Below are 22,075 nucleotides of genomic sequence, written 5' to 3'. Positions count from 1 at the left end.
AGTATTCTGTATATCATTATTCCTTTAACAGTCGTAACTTCATTTACCTTTGCATTGTGAGGATTGATTTAATCCCTCAAATGAACAATGCTCAACATCTAGTGCAATAAATATCGGTATGTTGAGTTTATTTTTGGCCGCTTCAACTTCAGAAGCGGCTCTTAAGATTCTTCTATTCTGACTCTGCACAACCTTTCTTTCCCTTAAAAAAAACTTGCTTCTGTAATTTTCATCCAATGATCCTTAAGTTCATCTTTCACATCTTCCCTTAGGAATTTTTGTTATCTCTTCCAATTATATTTCAACTTCAAGAGAATAGTTTCAGAATATTCCACATCTCCTTAAAACTCATTGATCTAAAACCTAAAGTTGTCATCCTTGACTTCTCAGTGCTCTTCAAGCATTCTGTCTTCTTATTTTGTTAAGTATAGATGATCATTTTCACACAATACTCCATAGACAGATGTATTGTCTAATGTTGTATGGACTTTTATTGTAACTTTCTTTCGTTATTCAATGTCTCGGTTATGACTTACTTTCTCACTAACCTTGCAGGGCCACTTAAAAATACACCAAAGGACTGCCAATTGCTGTGCACTGGGAGAGCAGAAATCACTTTTATCAGAAACTCAATAGGAACATGAAACCTCAGTCCTACTCATTTTCTCTTCCTGTTTATTAATTGCTAGGTTGCTTCCCCACCACATCTACTCTTTAAGCAAATCTGTATTCTTATCTTCTATACGCACAAACTAATTTGTTAATCCTTTTTATTAATTGCTTAATATATATAATTTATTTATGACAATGCATGTTATCATTTATGTTTGTTAATATTAAAATTGTATGATAATGGAAAACAGGTTAGACCATTTAGACAAATAACCTAGACAAATAAAGTAGTAGCAGATTACTGATTAGTGAGATATGTGATCAAAACACTAAGATTGAGCATACAGAGGCATACCCATTTCCAAAAATTCATTGAATAAACTAAAGGAATTAACACTGTTCAGGCTGTAATTTTTCATCCAATGATTCTTAATTTCATCTTTAACATCTTCTTTTGGGAGTTTTTTATGATATCTCTTCCATTGATGTTTCAAGGATCTGTCAAAGATGAACAATTGAAATTAGATAGGAACATGCAGCCAGTCACATCTGACAACACAAACTAAATGTTGGAAATGCTAGCATCGAAGCAAGAGACAATCAGGGTTAATATTTCTCGTCAATGACTGGCATTTTCTATCATTATTTCAGATTTTAAATACCTACTGTGGTTTGGGGTTGTATATTCAAAATATGGTGTGAAATCTATTGAAATTGTTGGATAAATAGGCACTTGGTAAAGGCCTAAAATAGAAGCAAAGTTTAAGCAGAGTGACCATTGTGTGAGTGGACAATGTTCACGTGGAGAGCTTGAGGCTTCGGCTCCAGAGACTTCAGCAAGGAGAGGCAGAGGCTAAGGTGAAATTCTGGTAAGTTTCCTTCTTATTGTACAATTAGAGCAGTGGAAATGTCAGGGAGGACAGTGGAATACTCTTCTTGCAAGATGTGGAAAGACAAGGAGACCTTCAATGTCCTTGACAACTACACCTAGAGGAAAATGCATCCAGATGCAACTTCTTACAGACTGTGTTAGGGAACTGAAGTTAGAGCTGGATGAACTCTGGATCAATTGGGAGACTGAGGGGTTGATTGACTGGAGATTCAGGGAGGTAGTTACACCTATGGTGCAGGATACTGGTAACTAGGTGACCATCAGTAGAGAAAAAGGGGGGTAGACAGCCAGTGCAGATTTCCCCTGTGGCCGTTCCCCTCAATAACAAGTACATCACTTTGGATACCATTGGGGGGCGGTGGGGGGGAGAAGACCTACGAGAAGAAAGTTGCAGCAAACAAGTTTGTGGCACTATGTCTGGGACTTGGAAGAGAAGGAGTGCAATGGTGATAGGGGATTCAATAGTTAGGGGAGAAGACTGGAAATTCTGCAGATGCAAAGAGATATGTTGCCTGCAGGTGCCAGTGTCAGGGAAATAAAAAAAGGATCACCACATTAATGAGATTATATTATAGGACACCCAATAGGCAGCAGGATTTAGAAGATCAAATTTGTAGAGCGATTTTGTACACAGTTGTGAGAAAAAAGATGGTGATAGTAGATGATTTTAACTTTTGACTGGGATTCCTATACTGTAAAAGGGCTGGACAGGATACAGTTTGTCATAGGTATTCAGTAAAGTTTCCTTAATCAATATATAGAGGTCCCAGCTAGAAAGAGTGCAATACGGAATCTCCTATTGGAGAAAGAGACAGAACAGGTGACATACGTGTGTATAGAGGAACCCTCTGCATCCAGTGATCATAATTCAGTTAGTTTCAAGATAACTATGGAGTAAGATAAAAATGGTCCCCGGGTTGAAATTCTAAATTGGAGGAAGTCCAGTCTTGATGGCATTAGAAGGGATCTTGTGGATTGGGATATGTTGTTTTCTGGTAAAGTATGCTTGGTAAGTGGGAAGCTTTCAACAGTGAAATTTTAAGAGTACAGAGTTTGCATGTTCCTCTCAGAATAAAAGGCAAGACTAACAGGCTTAGGGCATCTTGGTTTTTAAAAGATATTGAGGCTCTGGTTAAGAAAAAGAGAGATGCATAGCAGGTATAGGCAGCAATGAACAAATGAGATAGTTGATGAGTATAAGAAATAAAAGAAAACATTTAAGATGGAAATTAGGTGGGCTAAAAGAAGGCATGAGGTTCCCTAGCAGACAAGGTGGAGGAGAATCCGAGGGGCTTCAGCAGATACATTTAGAGCAAACCGATAGCAAGGGACAAAATTTGTCCTCTTGAAGATCAGTATGGTCATCTATACTATGGAGTTGAAAGAGAAGGGGGAGATCTTAAATGTTTTTCTTGAAAATTTAAATACTTGGGAGGTGGATACAGAGTTCATAGAATTGAGGCAAAACAGCAGTAAGATCATGGACCATATAGGGCCTGACAAGGTGTCCCTTCGGACCTTGTGGGAGGCTTGTACAGATATTGCAGGGGTCCTGGAAGAGATATTTAAAATGTCCTCAGGCTCACATATCTTTAAATATGAGTATTGCACCTTTTTAGAGCTGTATGATAATATACCATATAAATTCAAGGATATGAAGGATATGTTTCATTTACTTTATGATTGTCACCCAATGATTTATAATGTCAAATAGAAAATATTGACCAAGGCTCATATCTGCAGGCTACTGTGAAATCCTTTAGATTATAAATAGTTTGATCCCAATACAATTGCCATCCTGTATATAACATTCTGTGATCAGTAGATTTATTCCTGAGAAAGGATAACTTACGGGACAGAATACTCCACACAGCTGCTCAGTAGTTGCTTAAGTATCATGACAACTGCCATTTGAATGAAGAGATCTGTCATGCAGCCACTTGGATGGCACTGAAAAGAAAAAGAACATGGACTATTATTCCTGTCTGTCCATTTATGGTTGCATAATGTTTATTTTATATATCCTATATTTTCTATATCCGATATAGGGATCTAATTGCAGGGACTCTTCAACCTTCAGCTTCCTTACCAATGACTTCTGTATAAAGTCAGGACTGTTCAGGCACTGCCATATCTTCTTCAATAATCAAGCAGGTCCATACCAGTCGCCATAATGATCGGAATAACATTGTGAATTCAGGGAAAGATATAGATTAAGTGTTCCATAGCTGATTTATTTCTTGCCTTGTAAGCATGCTTTCTTTATCCTTAGGATTGACAGGAATGTTCACTATTTTGTAGCCAGAATGTAAATGCAGCAACACTCAAAAAGCTTCAGCAGCTTTCTTCATTGCTGATTTGCAATGAACTCTGTATTTACAGCGCAATCATTGTATTCCATACAGTTCTGATCACCCTACGACAGGAAGGATGTTGAGCCTTTGGAAAAGGTGCAGAAGATGATTACCAGGATGCTGCCTGGTTTGGAGGACATGTGTTATCTAGATCTCATGATAAACGGGTTGTTTTCTCTGGAGCGGCAGAGGCTGAGGGTAGATCTGATAGAGGTTTGTAAGATTATGTGAGGCATAGATAGATAGACAGGAAGTATTTGTTTACCAGGGTTGAAATGTGTAATGCCAGAGAGCATGCATTGAAGGTGAGAGGGGGTAGGTTGATGGGTAAGTTTTTGATTCAAAGTGATGGATGCCTGAAATGCACTGCCTGGTTTGGTAATAGAGGCAAATACATCAGAGGCTTTTAAGAAACTTTTAAATAGGCACATGAATGTGAGAAAGATGGAGGGATATAGACATTGTGTATGTAGGAAGGATTAGAGTTTGGGTGTTTATATTTGTGTTTTAGCTGGTTTGGCACAACATTGTGGGTCGAGGGGCCTGTTACTGTGCTGTACTGTTCTATGTAACTATCTGCATTATCCTTAACAACTTTACTCTGACATAACCTTTCAGTACATGATTTTGTTATCAAAGGCAGCAGCATCATGCAAATCCTAACTCACACCCATCCTAAGACAACTATCTACAGCATTAGCAACAAGGAAGGTGGGAGGAGAAGATGGCGATGCGCCTGCACAGCCCTCCAGGAAAAATGATATCGTATCTGTTAAATAGGGGCCGTGTACAATTCTGATTTGATGGAGAATGGACATGAAAGCACAGAGGAACATCTGGAGAAATTTCTGAAACGCTCGTTCGCTGCTGTCGTTACTGTGTGGTCGGGAATCTTTCGGAGGGTAGGCCTCAAAATCCCCGGCCTTTCCTGCTTTTGGCGACCGAGAAGGAGGTTGAGTTGTTCGGACAGAGATGGTGCTCAGTACTCGGTGTCATCAGAGCTCGAAGTTTTCGGATGACTCAGTCGGATTGTGGTCGGCATGGCAGGGAGAGTTTTTCTTCCTTCTCCCGTCTGCGTGAGATGTGAGACATTTGAGAGACTTGGAACTTTACTGTGCTCATGGACTTCTTCATCAAGTTATGGTATTGTTGCACGGTTGTAACTATAAGTTATAATTAATGTGGTTTTGTCAGTTTTTTCAGTCTTGGTCTGTCCTGTGTTTTGTGATATCACACCGGAGGAAATATTGTATCATTTCTTAATGCATGCATTAGTAAGTGACAATAAAAGAGGACTGTGTCTTCATAATCTAAATCTAGAAGGAAGAAAAGCATGAAATTCCCTAACTGTGGAATCAAAAATGATTATTTTCAGTGCAATAATTGACCTAGCTTGGGCTAAAAATGTGCCCTGTGTCTGTGTTGTTCACAGCCTAGGAATAAATGTATGAAATAATATTAGATGGAAGGCCAGGCATGAAGGTATAAGGTAACACGCACTATCCAATTGTGTTGAAGATGTTCAGGATCTGGAGGAAGATATTGCTATTTAGAGAGTAAGTAGACATTGCATCCTATGCTGAAAAGACTAAAGAGTTAAATCTCAATGCCTGCTTTTAAAATAAGGAGACCCTCGTATTCATAGTCATACAATGTGATCTTCAACAATATAGAATGGGTGGAAAGTTTATAGGATGAGATCAATGCCTGTATCTACATCATCATACTACCTTATGCATGAGGCAGCTTTAAATGAATCGCAAAAGGATCCTTATGGTAGTCTTAACTTTTTCCAGGGAAACCTTTATAATTTTATTCCATCTTCCTTACACCATAAAAGGGGGAAATTTATGTTGGTTCACAAAGCAATCCCATTCATTTTCCTTGAATTCTTATCTCTGCACATTGCCAAATACTGTCCTTCAGATTCTCACACTTATCGGCACACTAGGGTTAATTTATAATGGCCAAACAGCATACCTTTGGCCCGGGGAAATAGGAGCGTTCAGAGGGAGAACATGTGAACTCCACACAGACAGAATTGGTGGTCAAAAAAGAATATGGGTAACTGAAGTTGTGAAACAAAAGTACTACCAGCTGCAGTAATGTGCAGTCTACGTGCTTTGAAAAAAATTGTCCCCTTCACAGGCAGTAGTGAAGATAAATATGACATATTACTACATTTACATACACCATCCAGTCCAGGGAAACATATCTGCTAGGCCAGAAAAGGTAGAAAATTAGGTAAGTGAGAAAAGTGGGTGAGAAACCGATTAAAAGGAACATCATTTGAAGAGAAAAGTCAAGACTAATACTTATCTATCAAGAGTTCATGAATCAGGGCAGATTATTGATGTATTCTGTCTCAGCAGATATTATTGATATTTTATAACTTCGTGTTCTGAGTTGTATGAAAAATATGGATCAATAAATTAACACTCACCTCCTCTAGACGCCACTTTCTTGCTATTCTCACATATTTACTTGGATGACCATTAATCCTAATAGAGAAAAAAAATACTTACTTCAGGTGAGATTGTACTCTATACTGTTACACACACAGTGCTTTGTAATCTCACAGCACTTTCATCAGATTCATCAGTTGATCATCACTTGGTGAAACCTTTCTGTATTACTTTTTTAAATTAATTTAAATGTTTTGGGGTTCCAGTGACGTCATCGTCCAGAATGGCAGCCTAAAATAATAGCCCCTCCGGAAAAACGCTTATTTTGCCCCGTTAATCCACCAAATACAAGATCTCTCGAAAATATCTGAACTGGTAAGGGGGGCAAGAATGGGGAAAAAGAATGGAGATTTAAAAAAGTATCACTGCAGAGCCTGTGGACGAGCGGCGTGCAACGAGCAGCTCTCCTACATGAGTGTGTGGTAGCAAGGCTGCTGCTGGGCCTCGTTCAGGCGAAGCGGCAAATTTAATAAAAATTCTGGAAGAGATACGGGAATTCCAAAAAGACATAAAACAGCAACTAAATGATATCAAGTCAGAGCTCACCAACATTAATCAAAAAATAGCGGTGGCAGAGACACGAATTGAAAAGGTTTAAGATTGCGTTCAAAACGTGGAACGGATGTTAAGTAAGATGATAAAAGTGTTAAATCAACAAGAAAATAAACTACTTGACCAAGAAGGTCATGACGGAAGAATATCAGGATATATAATGTTCCCGAAGGAGCGGAGGGGATAGTATGGCGGAGTTTGTAGAAATGTTACTACGGGACACGCTGGAGATTTTCTCAACTACGCAACTTGACATTGAGAGAGCACACCACGCGCTCATCCTGAGGCCTTCTGGAGACAGGGAAGATAAGCCACGGTCAATAGTAATTAGATTCCTTCGGTACAAAACCAAAGCAGAAATTCTGCGCTAGGCCTGGGGAAAGAAGGTGGTATTTTTGAATGGGAAATTAATATATTTTGATCAAGATTACTCCCCAGCGGTCCTGCAGAAACGTAAGGAATATTCTGAAGCAAAGCGAGTATTAAAGCAAAGAAAGATTAGCTTCCAGACTCCGTACCATGCTAAACTGCGAGCGTTTAATGAAGACAGAACGCAGCTGTATCAAACAGTGGAAGAGTCGACTGCAGACATGAAGGACAGAGGGTTGCCTGTCAGCGTGATCAATCCGAGGGAAAGCCTGGCTGAGCAGCTATCCCACTCTGCTTGGGAAATAGAGAATCGAGAAAGCAGAGAATGGGAGGAGGGCGAGAGAAGAATATCAGGAAGAGACAGTTTTCAGAAGACAGCCCTCACCCCCTCCAGAAGAGCCATAAGGTCTGACTAATTTCAAAAGTGTTGATAAGCTAAACAGAAGCAAAAATAGACAGTGCTATACTTATCTCAAGAAATATATATTACAATGTGGATTTTATATTACTCATTTATTTTACTTTTTATTCATTCATTCACTCCTTTTTCCCCACCTGAATGAGAATATATACATGGGAGAAATACACAGGGAAATCTTTTCTATGTAATGGACATAGTTTTTTTCCCCCCACTTACTTTTATGGGTACTGCAGTGGGGGCCCTCAACTCACAGGTAGGAGAGGCTGTCCCCCATGGCTAGGCATTTCCTCTAGCTTAACCCAGGGTCATCTACTAGAGACCTCAGCCTTGGAATCACACCTTCGTTACCTTTATTTTTATTCGCATTTCTTGGTTCTTATTTGTTCAGGGAGTAGATCGATTAAGTTTTATTCTGCTAATTTCAATGATATACTGACAGATAAATACACATGGCTAGGACAAAGTAAAATTTGTTTCTTTTAATGTCAATGGGCTGTTAAATTCAATCAAACACAGTAAAATTCTACCAAAAATGAAGAAAGAACAAGCCCATGTAGTATACAGGAAACTCACTTAAGTGATAATGAGCATGGAAAACTAAAGAGAATGGGCTTCACTAATTTGTTTTTCTCCTCATATAAATCAGGACATAGGAGAGGAGTTGCTATTCTCATCTCAAGCAAACTAAATTTTGAAAACGTATTCGAAATGGGAGATAAGGAGGGCAGATACATTCTGGCAAGGGGGAATATAGATGGAAATTCAGTTACTCTATTGAATATATACGCACCCCCAGGAAGTGATATTAGTTTCTTCCAGAAAATTACTAATATTATGGTAACGGAAACAGGATGTCTCTTGATATGTGGGGGAGACTTAAATTTACAATTACAACCAAAGTTAGACTCTTCCAGTAGAAAAACCTATGAAACAAAGTCCTTAAATAAGAAAGTTAACACACTTTTTGGGGATGTTGTCTAATTGCTATATGGAGGGTCCTTTTCCCCGACAGAAGGGATTACACTCATTATTCTGCCCCCCCCCCATTATGTATGTACAAGAATAGACTATTTCATAACATTTAGAAAAGATAAAGACAAAATAATCACCTGTGGAATTCGGACAATAGGTGTAAGTGACCATGCACCTATATATTTACCTGTTGATTTTGACCTACAACCAAAGAATACTATTTGGAAACTAAGTTCAATTCTACTCAATGATTCCTATTTTAAGGAATGAATTAAAAAAAGAAATTGGGCTTTACTTAGAATTCAATGATACTGGAGAGGTTTCGCCTCCCTTTCTATGGGATACTCTGAAGGCTGTCTTAAGAGGGAAAATTATAGCAATATCTTCATATAAGAAAAAAAAATAAGGAATAAAACATTAGAGGAATTACAAAATAAGATGAAGGAACTAGAAAAAAAACAAACTGAGTTTGGCACAGGATACATTAGAGGAAATTTTAAAAATTACAAATGATATTAATAGTCTAGCTACACAAGAAATCAGGAAGAATTTGATGTTTCTGAAACAGAGACACTACGAAAGTGGATCTAAATCTATGAAAGTACTGGCATGGAAACTGGAAAAAAAAAGTAGAAAATACAATTCATAGAATTAGGGATCCAAGAACAAAAGTGATAAAACAAAAATTAGCTAAGCAAAGTGACAGATCATAAATTGGCCTGTTACGCGGATGACATTTTGATCTATCTAGGGTAACCAACATACTCTTTACCTAAATTTATGCAATCCTTTGATCAATATGGTCAATTATCAGGATACAAGATCAACACAGATAAAACCCGATTACTTTCATATAACTATAGCCCACCAAGAGAAATTGAAAGTAGATATCCCTGGGCATGGCAAACAGAGTCTTTCAAATATTTGGGCATCATTATGCCAAAAGATTTGGCAAAATTATCAGAATGCAATTATCTGCCTATATATAAAAAAAATTAAGGAAGTTATGACAAGATGGAACCTAATTCCTTTTTTTAGTCTCAGTTCAAGGATTATTAAAATGAATATATTGTCCAGATAATTATGTCTCTTTCAGACCCTACCAATAGAGATTAACCAAAATCAATTCAATGAATGGAACAAAATGTTATCAAGGTATATATGGCAAGGTAAAAGGCCTAGAGTTTGTCTCAAAACTTTGCATTTAGCCAAGGAAAAGGGGGGGGGGGGGAAATGGGGCCTACCTTCTCTTAGAGATTATTATTTTGCAGCACAATTGAAAGCTGTGATATGCTGGTGCAACCCATCATATGATGCTCGATAGAAAAACATTGAGGAGAGGATACTTTCCATCCCCTTACAGGCAATTTTGGCTGATAACAACCTACAAAGTTACATAAATACTATTGATAACCCATGGGTGAAATGGACTCTTAAAATATGGAAAACTATTATAAAAGAATATAAACTAGAGGGAAATATTGCAATTCTTAAATGGTGTGCATATGACTCGGAATTTATGCAGAATAAACTGGATGCTAGATTTAAGGACTGGACTGCTAAAGGAATAACAGTTCTTTGCAATATAATGAAAGGAGGAACACTGTTCAGGTTTGAAATGCTTAAAGAGAAACACTTATCAGAAAACAAGACTTTTATTGGTATTTACAGATGCAACAGTATGTTAATAGGAGGGTTAAAAATGTAACCAAGGCAAGTACATGTTTGATAGAGCTATTTAGAAAGGCATATAATTCAGATAACAGTAGTAGAATCATTTCAAGTGTGCATAAGGGTTTGTCAAATCATAAAACACATTCGACTTCATACATTAAAACAAAATGGGAGAAGGAAGGAGGGATAATTATATCTGAGGAAGAATGGACTATAATATGGAGGTTATCAATGGAAGTGTATCAGTTCACAGAAATGGAAGGAGTTTGGATGGAAAAGCTTGATAAGATATTTTATTACACTCTCTCAGAAATCCCATTATGATAGTAACCTCCTTGTTTGCTGGAGAAATTGTGGAAATCAAAATGCAAACCATTATCATATTTTCTGGAAATGCCCCGTTATCAAAAACTATTGGAGTGGGATACACAATGCCCTACAAGACATCTTTAAATGTGAAATACCCTTAGAAAGTAAGACCATATATTTTGGGTATATACCTCAAGAATGGTTGAAAAGAAATAAACATTTAATGAATATACTGCTGGTGGCTGGTAAAAAGACTCTTACCAGGAAATGGTTATCACAGGAGAGCCCAACTTTAAACGTATGGATGGAATTTACAATGGACATTTACAAAATGGAGAAGATAACAGTATCTGTTAAACATAAGTAAGCATAAGCAGCCCACAGCATCTTCAACTCGGTCAGTTCTGATTACAGAGTGGTGTCAATGCAAGTGAGACTGAGCCTGCGGCAACTCAAAGCCACTGGTCCCAAGGAGAAGATAGACTGGAAGGCATTCTCCTCACAACCTGTTCTTCAAGATCAGTACACAGTGGAGGTGAGAAATCGCTTCGGCCCACTGGAAAGGGGGGGAGGGGGGTGGAGGAAGAGACTGCCACCGACCACTATCTATGGCTCGTAGACGCACACACAGATGCAACCAAGAGTTTGCCTACTGTGAAGTGAATCAAGAAGAGTCGGATCTCGAAACATCCTGACGTCGTTTCAGCAAGGAGTGTAGTCAATGCTTGTCATGCCGAACTTAGAAAGAGCGAAACAGAAGAGACAATAGACAATAGGTGCAGGAGTAGGCAATTTGGCCCTTTGAGCCAGCACCGCCATTCACTGTGATCATCCACAATCAGTATCCAGTTCCTGCCTTATCCTCATAACCTTTGATTCCGCTATCTTTAAGAGCTCTATCCACCTCTTTCTTGAAAGCATCCAGAGACTTGGCCTCCACAGCCTTCTGAGGCAGAGCATTCCATATATCCACCACTCTGGGTGAAAAAGTTTTTCCTCAACTCCGTTCTAAATGGCCTACCCCTTATTCTTAAACTGTGGCCTCTGGTTCCGGACTCACCCATCAGCAGGAACATGCCTCCTGCCTTCAGCGTGTCCAATCCCTTAATAATCTTATATGTTTCAATAAGATCCCCTCTCAGCCTTCTAAATTCCAGAGTATACAAGCCCAGTCGCTCCAATCTTTCGACATATGACTGTCCCACCATCCCGGGAATTAACTTTGTGAACCTACGCTGCACTCCCTCAATAGCAAGAATGTCCTTCCTCAAATTTGGAGACCAAAACTGCACACAGTGCTCCAGGTGTGGTCTCACCAGGGCCCTGTACAGCTGCAGAAGGACCTCAAGGGCCCAATTTTGGTCTTAACTATTTTTTCCCTTTTCACATACCTAAAGCAGCTTTTACTATCCTCCTTTATATTCTTGGCTAGTTTACCTTCGTACCTCATTTTTTCTCCGCGTAATGCCTTTTTAGCTACCTTCTGTTGCTCCTTAAAAGTTTCCCAATCTTCCAGCTTCCCACTCATCTTTGCTATGTTATACTTCTTCTCTTATTTTTATACTGTCCATTACTTCCCTTGTCAGCCATGGCCTCCCCTTACTTTGGAATGAACTGATCCTGCACCTTCCGCATTATTCCCAGAAATACTTGCCATTGCTGTTCCACTGTCGTCCCTGCTAAGGTATAGTTCCATTGAACTTTGGCCAGCTTCTCCCTCATAGCACCATAGTTCCCTTTGTTCAGCTGTAATACTGACACTTCCAAGTTTCCCTTCTCCCTCTCAAATTGTAGATTAAAACTTATCATATTATGGTCACTACCTCCGAATGGCTCCTTTACCTCGAGGTCCCTGATCAAATCCAGTTCATTGCACAACACTAAATCTAGAATTGCCTTCTCTCTGGTAGGCTCCAGTACAAGCTGTTCTAAGAATCCATCTCGGAGGCACTCCACAAACTCCCTTTCTTGGGGTCCAGTACCAACCTGATTCCTCCAGTCTACCTGCATGTTGAAGTCCCCCATAACAACTGTAGCATTACCTTTGCGACATACCAATTTTAACTCTTGATTCAACTTACACCCTACATCCAGACTACTGTTTGGGAGCCATTAGATAACTCCCATTAGGGTCTTTCTACCCTTAGAATTTCTCAGTTCTATCCATACTGACTCTACGTCTCCTGATTCTATGTCCCCCCTCGCAAGGGACTGAATAAAATTCCTCACCAACAGAGCCACCCCACCCCCTCTGCCCATCAGTCTGTCCTTTCAATAGGACGTATACCCTTGAATATTCATTTCCCAGGCCCTGTCCACTTGAAGCCATGTCTCTGTTATTCCCACATCATACTTACCAATTTCCAACTGTGCCTCAAGCTCATCCACTTTATTTCTTATACTCCATGCATTCATATACAATACTTTTAATTCATTACTCCCCTCACCTTTCATATCAATTCCTATTTCACTTTGCCGTACTGTATGATCCCTTCTTGAGCTTTCTACTCTGTTGACTTTCTTAACTTTTCTTATTCTCACTTTCCCTTTAACTCCATCCTTATGTTTCCAGTTCGTCCCCTCCCCCCCCCCCCACTTAGTTTAAACACACCCGTGTTGCAGAGGCAAACCTGCCTGCTAGAATGCTGGTGCCCCGCTTATTAAGGTGCAACCCGTCCCTTTTGTACAATTCATCCTTACCACGAAACATACGCCAGTGGTCCAAGAATGTAAATCCTTGCTTCCTGCACCAGAGACAAGAGCTAAGAGATAAGTTCAAGACAGCAAAGAAGAATCTTTGTCACCTACAACCGACTGAAGGAAGAGGAACTGGCTGAGAGGATTAGAGAGATAGAAGCTGCTCATGAAGACATGCAGCATGGAGAAGCATGGCGCCTAGTCAATGAGATCAGTAGGCGGAAGAAGTCCCCATTAGGTCAAATAAGTGGTAAAACAGCAGAGGACCGTGTCCTGACATGGTCTACCCACTTTAAGAACCTGCTGGGAAGCCCTCCAACGATCACGAAAGAAGAGGACATACCCATGATACTAACGCAAGTCAACATCAATGATGGCCCATTCACCATCGAGGAACTGAAGGCGGCCAAATATGCACTCAAACAGGGCAGGAGCACTGGACCAGATGGGATACCACCAGATGTCCTGAAGAACTGCGACCTGGATGACATCTTGCTGGACATATTTAATACGGCACTGATGAAAGGCGGCAAACCAGAACAGTGGTCACTCTCAAACATTATCCCAGTCCCCAAGTCTGGATCCCTCACGAAGACAGGTAACTACCGCAGTATCAGCTTGACCTGCATCTTAGCAAAGCTATACAATCGATGATCTTGAATGGGATTTGCACCGCCATTGACCCTAAGCTAAGATTCAATCAGAATGGTTTTTGGCAGAAGCGCACGACAGTAATGTAAATACTTGCTCTCCGTAGGATCCTCGAGGAGGTCAAGAAGAACGACCTACCAGCCGTGCTTACTTACATCGATTTCCACAAAGCTTTTGACTCCATTTACTGAGGTAAAATGCTGAAGATCCTGAAAGCTTACAGAGCGCCAGACCGTCTACTGAGAGCAATAGAGTCCAGCTATACCAAAACCATGGCAAAAGTTGTATCACCAGATGGAGAAACAGCAGTATTTGAGCTCCAGCTGGTGTGCTGCAAGGAGGCACTCTGGCACCCTACATCTTTATAAATGTCCTTGATTACCCTCTGCGTCAAGCTACCAAAGGTTATGACAAGCTTGGTTTTACCATAAAACCAGGGCAAACCAAAAGGGTCAGACCAGTTACACTCACAGATCTCGATTTTGCAGATGACATAGTCCTGCTCTCTGACCAGATGGAGGAAGCACAGCAGCTACTGACAAATTGGAAATAGAATGCAATAAAGTTGGACTTCACCTAAACGCTAAAAAGACAGAGTACATGGTGCTTAACTGCGACGAAGGTACTCTCAAGACCATAGAGAATGATACCATTAAGGAAGTCTTTGATTACAAGTACCTCAGGTCAAGAATGATGAGTTCGGAGAAGGACATAAAGATACGGAAGGCACTGACGTGGAGGGCCATGAACGACATGAAGGAAATCTGGAAGTCAAACCTGACCAGAGCGCTTAAAAAGAGGATTTTCGTAGCAGTCATAGAGTCCATTCTCACGTACGGATGTGAGACGTGGACACTCACCAAGACGATGCGAAAGTCTCTAGATGGTTGCTGTACATGAATGCTCCGGATGGCTCTTGATGCGAGTTGGCAATAGCACATGACGAACGTCGAGCTCTATAACAACCTATCAATGCTCACTGCTAAAATCGAGGCGAGAAGACTGCAACTAGCGGGGCACTGTCTACGCCGCTCCGAGCTACCTGCCAGCCTAGTCATCATATGGGAGCCCAAGTACGGGAGGATGAACCCTGGGCACCCTCCCAAGACTACGGTCAACATGCTCCTAGAAGACAGCGGCGCGGCTAATGTAGATGAACTGAACACACTGATGGGGGAGAGGGAGAAGTGGAGAGTCCGTCATTGTGCCCAACGCCAGCCCCCTAAGCCTGAGTCAACGTAGTAGTAGTAATCATAAGTTGGAACTATTTGATTCATACTGGGAAAAATGGTTTAACTACATAACACCTCATAGGCCTGATTTTATTCTCACAAATCAATGAATATGTTGTAAAAAAGATCACTCCCTACTTGTACATAGTTTTCTTCTTTTGCTTGTTCTTTCTTTCCTCTCTTTTGTATAAGTGTATACCTCAGATAAATATTATGTGGAGATTTGTGGCAAATATGACTATATGATATATATGTACAGTATCTGAAATATATCTTATGGAAATGTTTGTTTGATGATGAACTTCAATAAAAAATAAATTACAGAAAAAAAAGAATTTAAATGTTTTATTTTATTTAGAGATACAGCACAGAGGAGGTATTCTGGCCCAACAAGCTGCACCACCCAGCAACCCACCAATTTAGCCCTAGCCTAACCACAGGATAATTTACAATGACCAATTAACCTACTAACTAGTACATTTTTGGACTGTGGGAGGAAACCAGACCCGGAGGAAACCCACACGCTCATGGGAAGAACATACAAATTTCTTACAGAGGACACCAGAATTGAACTCCAAACTCTGATGCCCCAAGCTGAAATAACGTTGACCCAACCTCTATGCTACCATGGCACCCCATATTTTGATATTATTTTAATACCTTTTGAACATACTTGAATAGTTGTGAATAACAGTGACCTCCACATACATCCCTTCCCTTTGATAACTTTGCCATTTATAAAGTCTGTGGCTAATTAAGTTCTCAGAGCAATATTGCCCAGAACAAGCCAATTTTGATTTACAATGCTCTGCACTATTTTGAGCCTCATCAGCCAGGAGGGATCAATGATCCTGGAGGCAGATGGTGGTCCAGGTAAGTACAAGCTTCAAAGGCAAGTGATGTTTCACAAATGAGTGGGGGATCTAAGCCATTGATTGGCTAACATTGTAAAGACATGCCCTCAATTGAGCTATCTAACTGCAAGGTTTACACTCACCACACTATTTATTATAAAGGACAGTAATCTCTGATCACCATGGACAACAAAACTTTCCATAGAGTAAATAGATTATTGAGTTGAATGTATGGCTAAAAGATTGATGTAGCACTGGCATCGATATTGGGTAAAGAGAGAGCTGTTCAATTGGCATAGGCTCTGAAATTGGACCAAAGCCACTGACTATTGAAATGAATAACTAGGTTTGTAGATAAGTGTTTGGGAGAAAGTTTTACTCGTAAAAGGTTTTAGGAACCAGAGCTATAGGTCAGAGATGGGGCAGTTGGTAAACAGGTAGATGCAGCTTGTAGAGGGACTCCAAGGAAGGACAGGCAGTTGGTAGAGCAAAATTGCAGTCAGTGGGATGGATTGAAGTGTATCTATTTAAATGCAGGAAATATTAGGAACAAGGGTGATGAACTTAGAGCATGGCTCAATACATGGAACTTGATGTTGTGGGCAGAAATGGCTGCTGGATGTGCTGGAGTTTAGATGTTTTAAAAGGAATAAGGAAGGAGACAAATGCTGAAGTGGAATTATTAATGAGGGATAGTATCACAACTGTAGAAACAGATGATGTCATGAACGTATTATTTACTGACTAAGTATGGGTGGAAGTCAGAAACAGGAAGTAAGCAATCACTCTATTGGAACTATTCTATAGACCCTCAATAACAACAGAGACACTGAGAAACAAATCAGGTTGCAGATTTTAGAATGGTGCAAAAGTAACAGGGTTGTTGTCATGGGTGACTTCAGCTTCTTATTGCCAAAGTTTTAGATGGGGCAGAATTGGTTAAGTGTGTCCAGGAAGGATTACTGACTGGACACACATGCCAACCAGAGGAATGGCCATACTGGATCTGGTGCTATGCAATGAACCAGGTCAGATGTCAGATCTCTCAGTGGGAGAGCATTTTGGAGACAGTGACCACAACACATCTGACCTTTACCATTTCCTTGGAGAGGGATGGGAACAGATGGTACGTGAAACTATTTAATTGGGGGAGGAAGAATTATGATGCTATTATGCAGGAACTTCAGAGCATAAATAGGAATGGATAGACTTAGGAAAATGCATAGTAAGTATGTGGAGGTAGTTTAGGGAGCATTTACAGGGGATTCTGTTCACATTTGTTCCTTTGAGGTAGGGTGAAGGGACCATGGTTTGCAAGAGATGTGGAGCATCTAGTCAAGAGTAAAAAAGAAGCCTGCTTAAGGTTTAGAAAGCAAGTATCAGGCAGGGCTCTAGAGAGTTACAAGGTAGCCAAGAAGGATTGACTTAAGAGAGATAGAAAGGGCATTAGAAGGCCTTGGTAAGTAGGATTAAGGTGTCCTACACATATATGAAGAACAGGGGGATGGCCAGAGTGAGGGTAGCACCAATCAGGAATGGTAGAGGAAATGTTCCTGGAGTCGGAGGAGGTAGGGAGGTCCTTAATGAGTGCTTCAGTATTCACCAGTGAGGGGGGTCTTGATGATTGTGTGTGCAGGGTAAAACAGGCTGATATGCTTGAACATTTCGCCATTAAGAAAGATGATCTGCTGGAACTTTAGGATATACAAGTTCCTGGGCTCAGGAGTCATATATCCCAGGTCACTAAAGGAAGCAAGGGAAGAGATTGCTGCACCTGAGCGATGATCTTTGTATCCTCACTGGCCACAAGAGTAGTTCCAGATGATTGGAGGGTGGCAAATGTTATTCCTTTGTTCAAGATAGGGAGTTGGGATAACCCTGGGAATTGTAGACCCTCAAAGTTGCCTCACAAGCTAATAGGGTTGTAGAAAGGCATGTGGTGCATTGGTCTTCATTCGTCTGGGTATTGAGTTCAAAAGCCTTAAGGTAATGTTGCAGCTCTATAAAACCCTGGTTAGACCACACTTGGAATATTGTATTTAGTATTCGACACCTCATTGTAGGAAAGATGTGAAGGCTTTAGAGATGGTGTAGAGTAAATTTACCAGGACACTGCCTGAACTGGAGGCATATCTTATGAGGATAGGTTGAGTGAGCTAAGGCTTTTCTCTGTGCAGTAAAGGAGGTGCAGAGAGGTGACTATAGAAGTGTACAAGATGATAAGAGGCATAAATGGATAGACAGAGACTTTTTCCTGAGGTGGAAATGGCTAGTACTAGGGGGGCATAATTTTAAGGTGATTGGAGGAAAGTATAGAGGGATGTCAGAGTAGGTTCTTTACACAGAGCGGTGGGTGCACGGAACACTCTGCCAGGGGTAGTGGTAGAGGCAGATGTATTAGGGACATCTAATCAACTCTAGCAAGGCACTTGGATGATAGAAAAATGGAAGGCTATTTAGGAGGGAAGCATTAGATTGATCTTTGAGTAGGTTAAAAGGTCAGCACAATATCGTGGGCTGAAGGACCTGTACTGTGCTGTATGTTCTGTGTTCTAGCAGTTAGAGCAATGCTTCACAATTCGAGGCATTTGGAGTTTGGAGTTCAATTCCAGTGCCCTCAGTAAGCAAGTTTGTACATTCCTTCCTGTGTGCGCATGGGTTTCCTCTGGGTGCTCCAGTTTCACCCCGCAATCGAAAGGCGTGCTAGTTAATTGGTCATTGTAAATTGTCCCATGATTAGGCTAGGGTTAAATTGGTGGGTTGACTGGTGGAGCGGCTCGAAGGGCCATAAGGGCTTGTTCTGCACTGTATCTCTAAATAAAAATTATCGAAATAAATAAATGTTACTATAACTGGAATAACAAAATAGGTGAAGTAGAAGGCTCTTTATCTAAATATATTTAACATTTGCAACAAGTGAATTAGAGTCATACAGCACTACAGCACAGAAATAGAGCCTTCAGCCCATCTAATCTGTGATGGCCTGGTCTGCTAGTCCCATCTATCTGCACCTAGACCATAGGCCTCCATGCCCTTTCATTCATGTATCTATCCAAACATTTCTTAAATGTTACATTGAATCCGCTACCATCACTTTTGCTGGCAGCTTGTTCCACCATCCTCCGAGTGAAGAAGCACCCCCCCCCCACTCAGATTCCACTTAAATATTTCAACTTTACCTTTAACCTAGTCTCACACAACTTAAAGGGAAAATGTCTGGAGACAACTGTCTACTACCATTCTCTAGCTTCTTCCACTCACTCGATGTTGAATCTAATTTACTTCTTTGTCCCAAATGCCAAGCTACTTATCTTCTGGACCAGCCTTCCATCGGGACTTTATCAAATGCTTCGGTAAAGCCCAAGTAGTCAATGCCCACTCTCTTTTCTTCATCAACTTCCTTTGTAACCTCCTCAACAAACTCTTTAAGATTAGTTAGACATGACCTGCCACGGACAAAGCCATACTGACTATCTCTAATTAGATTCTGTCTATCCAAACACTTATCTAATATATACTGTCTCTTGTGATACGTTTCGATAATTTTACCACGACTGACATCAGGGTCACTGGCCTATAGTTTCCTGGTATATTCTTAGAACTTTTCTTGAACAACAATACAATTTTAGTTATCCTCCAGTCCTCTGGAAATGTTACCCATGGCTAAGAATGATTTAAATACCGCTCCAGGGATCCTGCAATTTCCGCACGAGCCTCCCACAAGGTCTGAGGGTACATCTCGTCAGGTCCTGGGGAATTATTCACGCAAAATTCAAGACAGCAAGCACCTTCTCTTCTGTAATCTGGAGACAGTCCATGACCTCACTACACTTTTGCAAATACTATGTACTTGCCTCCCGAGTAAATAGATGTGCAAAAAATTCACTTAAGATCTTCACCATCTCTTTCAGCTCCATGAAGTGATGACCATATTTGAGGACCAATTTTTTTAATATTCTTTTTATTTTTTTAATTAACAAACAAACAAAAAGCACATCCACAAAAACCCCAACCTTAACAAAATCAAATTAAATATTGAGCAGCAAAAGGGAGAAAAATATAAAGGCAAAAGTAAACATACACAGCAGAGGTACACCGCACCAAAAAACCTCAGTCCTCATCCCGTAAGGAAGTCCAGTACAGCGCCCCATATCCTTTCAAAGGTGTCCCCTCTATCCTCGTTACATAGTCTCTCTCCAAATGTAAAGTATTTGCAGTTCTCTCAGCCACAGATCGTACATAGGCACAGAGTCCATTTTCCATATTTGCAGGATTAACTTCTTAGCAAGAAGTGAAAAGCAATTGGAAAACGATGAGATAAAAGCAGCAGAGGTAAAGGATCTTAGCTTTGAAAATCATGATGTCAAATCAGAGACACAAGAAAATGCAAATTCTGGAAATCTGGAGCAACATCTAAAAGTGCTAGAGGAACTCAGCAGGTCAAGCAGCATGTATGGAGGGAAATGGACAGCGGATGTTTCCTCCGTAAATGCTGCTTGACTCAGTGAGCTCCTCCAGAGCCTTTGTGTGTTGCTGAAGAAGTCAAATCAGTTTAGTTGAAGACAAAAAAGGGGCAGATACCCAGCATAATAGGAAGCTATTGGGGACGCTTCTTAGGGATAGTGCTTATGAGCATTTGGAAAAGCATAGCCTAATTAAGGAGAGTCAGTATGGCTTTGTGCAGGGCAGTTCATGTCCTACAAACTTAATTAAGTTTTGTTGAGTTGGTGACAAAATGATTGATGAGGATAGGACAGTGGATGCTGTCTGTATGAAGTTTGATAAAGCATTTGACAATGTCCCTCATGGTAGGCCAATTCAGAAGATTAAAATGCATAGGATCCATAGGTTATTGGTAGTTTAGACTCAGAGTTGACATGCCCATAGAAGACAGAGGGTAATGGTTGAAGTCTTTTATTCTAGCTGGAAGTCTGTGATTAGTGGTGTTCCACAATGATCAGTGCTGAGACCTCTGCTCTTTGTGTTATATATAAATTACTTAAGTGAAATGTAAATGGATGGGTTAGTAGATCTGCATATGACACAGATTAGTGGAGCTTGTGGACCGTGGAGAAATGTCAAAGTATACAGCAGGTTATAGATCAGTTACAGATATGAGTGGAGAAATGACAGACAGAGTTTAATCCAGGCATTTAGGGAGATCCACTGAAAGGGGAAAGCATACAGTTACTGGCAGGACCCTTAACTGCATTAATGTACGGAGGGATATGGGATGCAAGAGCACAGATCTCCGAAAGGGGCCATACAAGTAGATAGGTGAAAAGAAGACATCTTCATTTTTTGGAGTATCGAATGTAAAAATCATGTTGCAGCTGTATAAAGCTTTGGTTAGGCTGCACTTGGAGTAGTGTGTGAAATTTGGTTGCCCACTACTTCCTATGGAAGTTGTGGGAAAAGTACAGAAGGTCTTTATCAGGCTGCTGCTTGGATTAGAGGGTAGAAACTATAATGAGAAGTTAGATAAACTTTGTTTTCTCTCAAGTGCTGTATGGTAAGGGGACACTTGATAGACATTTACAAATTTAAGAGAGGCAGAGATAGGTTAGACAGTCAGAATCTTTTTCTTTTCCCGGGATAGAAATGTCAAACAATAGAGGTCATGCATTCAGGCTTGAGAGGTGATGGGAAGATAGTAGTTTAAAGTAGATATGCAGGTCATTATTTTAACACAAAGGGTGTAGGTGCTTGGAATAGACTGCCAGAGGCAATGGTTGAAGCAAATATGATACTGGCATTTAAGAGGCTTTAGATGGGCACATGAATATGCAGGGAATGATGTAGACCATGTGTAGGTAGAAGAGATTTAGTTTAATTTAGCATCATTTTCAGCACAGACAGAATGGACTAAAGGACCTTTTCCTGTGCTGTACTTTCCTGTGTTCTATATTTGATAACAATAACGCAAGTTTCCATAAGCTTGCCGAGAGAGGACAAAATACAAATCCAAAAATTAGAAACACATGTTATGATACAATAATGATGGTCATTAATTTACATCTG

The 22,075-nt window shown here is 40.3% G+C and overlaps 1 protein-coding gene across 3 annotated transcripts in view; it reads right to left on the bottom strand.

Annotated features, from left to right (window-relative positions):
- The window catches only part of ano9b (anoctamin 9b), a 159,640-nt gene that overhangs the window by 28,220 nt on the left and 109,345 nt on the right, over positions 1 to 22,075 (bottom strand). For all 3 annotated transcript variants that reach the window (XR_011887860.1, XM_072273127.1, XM_072273128.1), the window contains exons 16-18: positions 6,302 to 6,359; positions 3,357 to 3,454; positions 968 to 1,110 (exon numbers count right to left, since the gene is read on the bottom strand). Coding sequence is in view for 2 of the 3 variants with exons in the window: in XM_072273127.1 (XP_072129228.1) it covers positions 968 to 1,110; positions 3,357 to 3,454; positions 6,302 to 6,359 (299 nt within the window). In the remaining variant the exon portion in view is untranslated. The remainder of the gene's footprint in view (positions 1 to 967; positions 1,111 to 3,356; positions 3,455 to 6,301; positions 6,360 to 22,075) is intronic.

The sequence above is a fragment of the Mobula birostris genome, chromosome 11, assembly GCF_030028105.1.
Source record: "Mobula birostris isolate sMobBir1 chromosome 11, sMobBir1.hap1, whole genome shotgun sequence".
In the NCBI taxonomy this organism is placed as follows: Eukaryota; Metazoa; Chordata; class Chondrichthyes; order Myliobatiformes; family Myliobatidae; genus Mobula; species Mobula birostris.
Note: the sequence above shows the minus strand (reverse complement) of the source record. Positions and strands in the feature narration are given on the sequence as shown.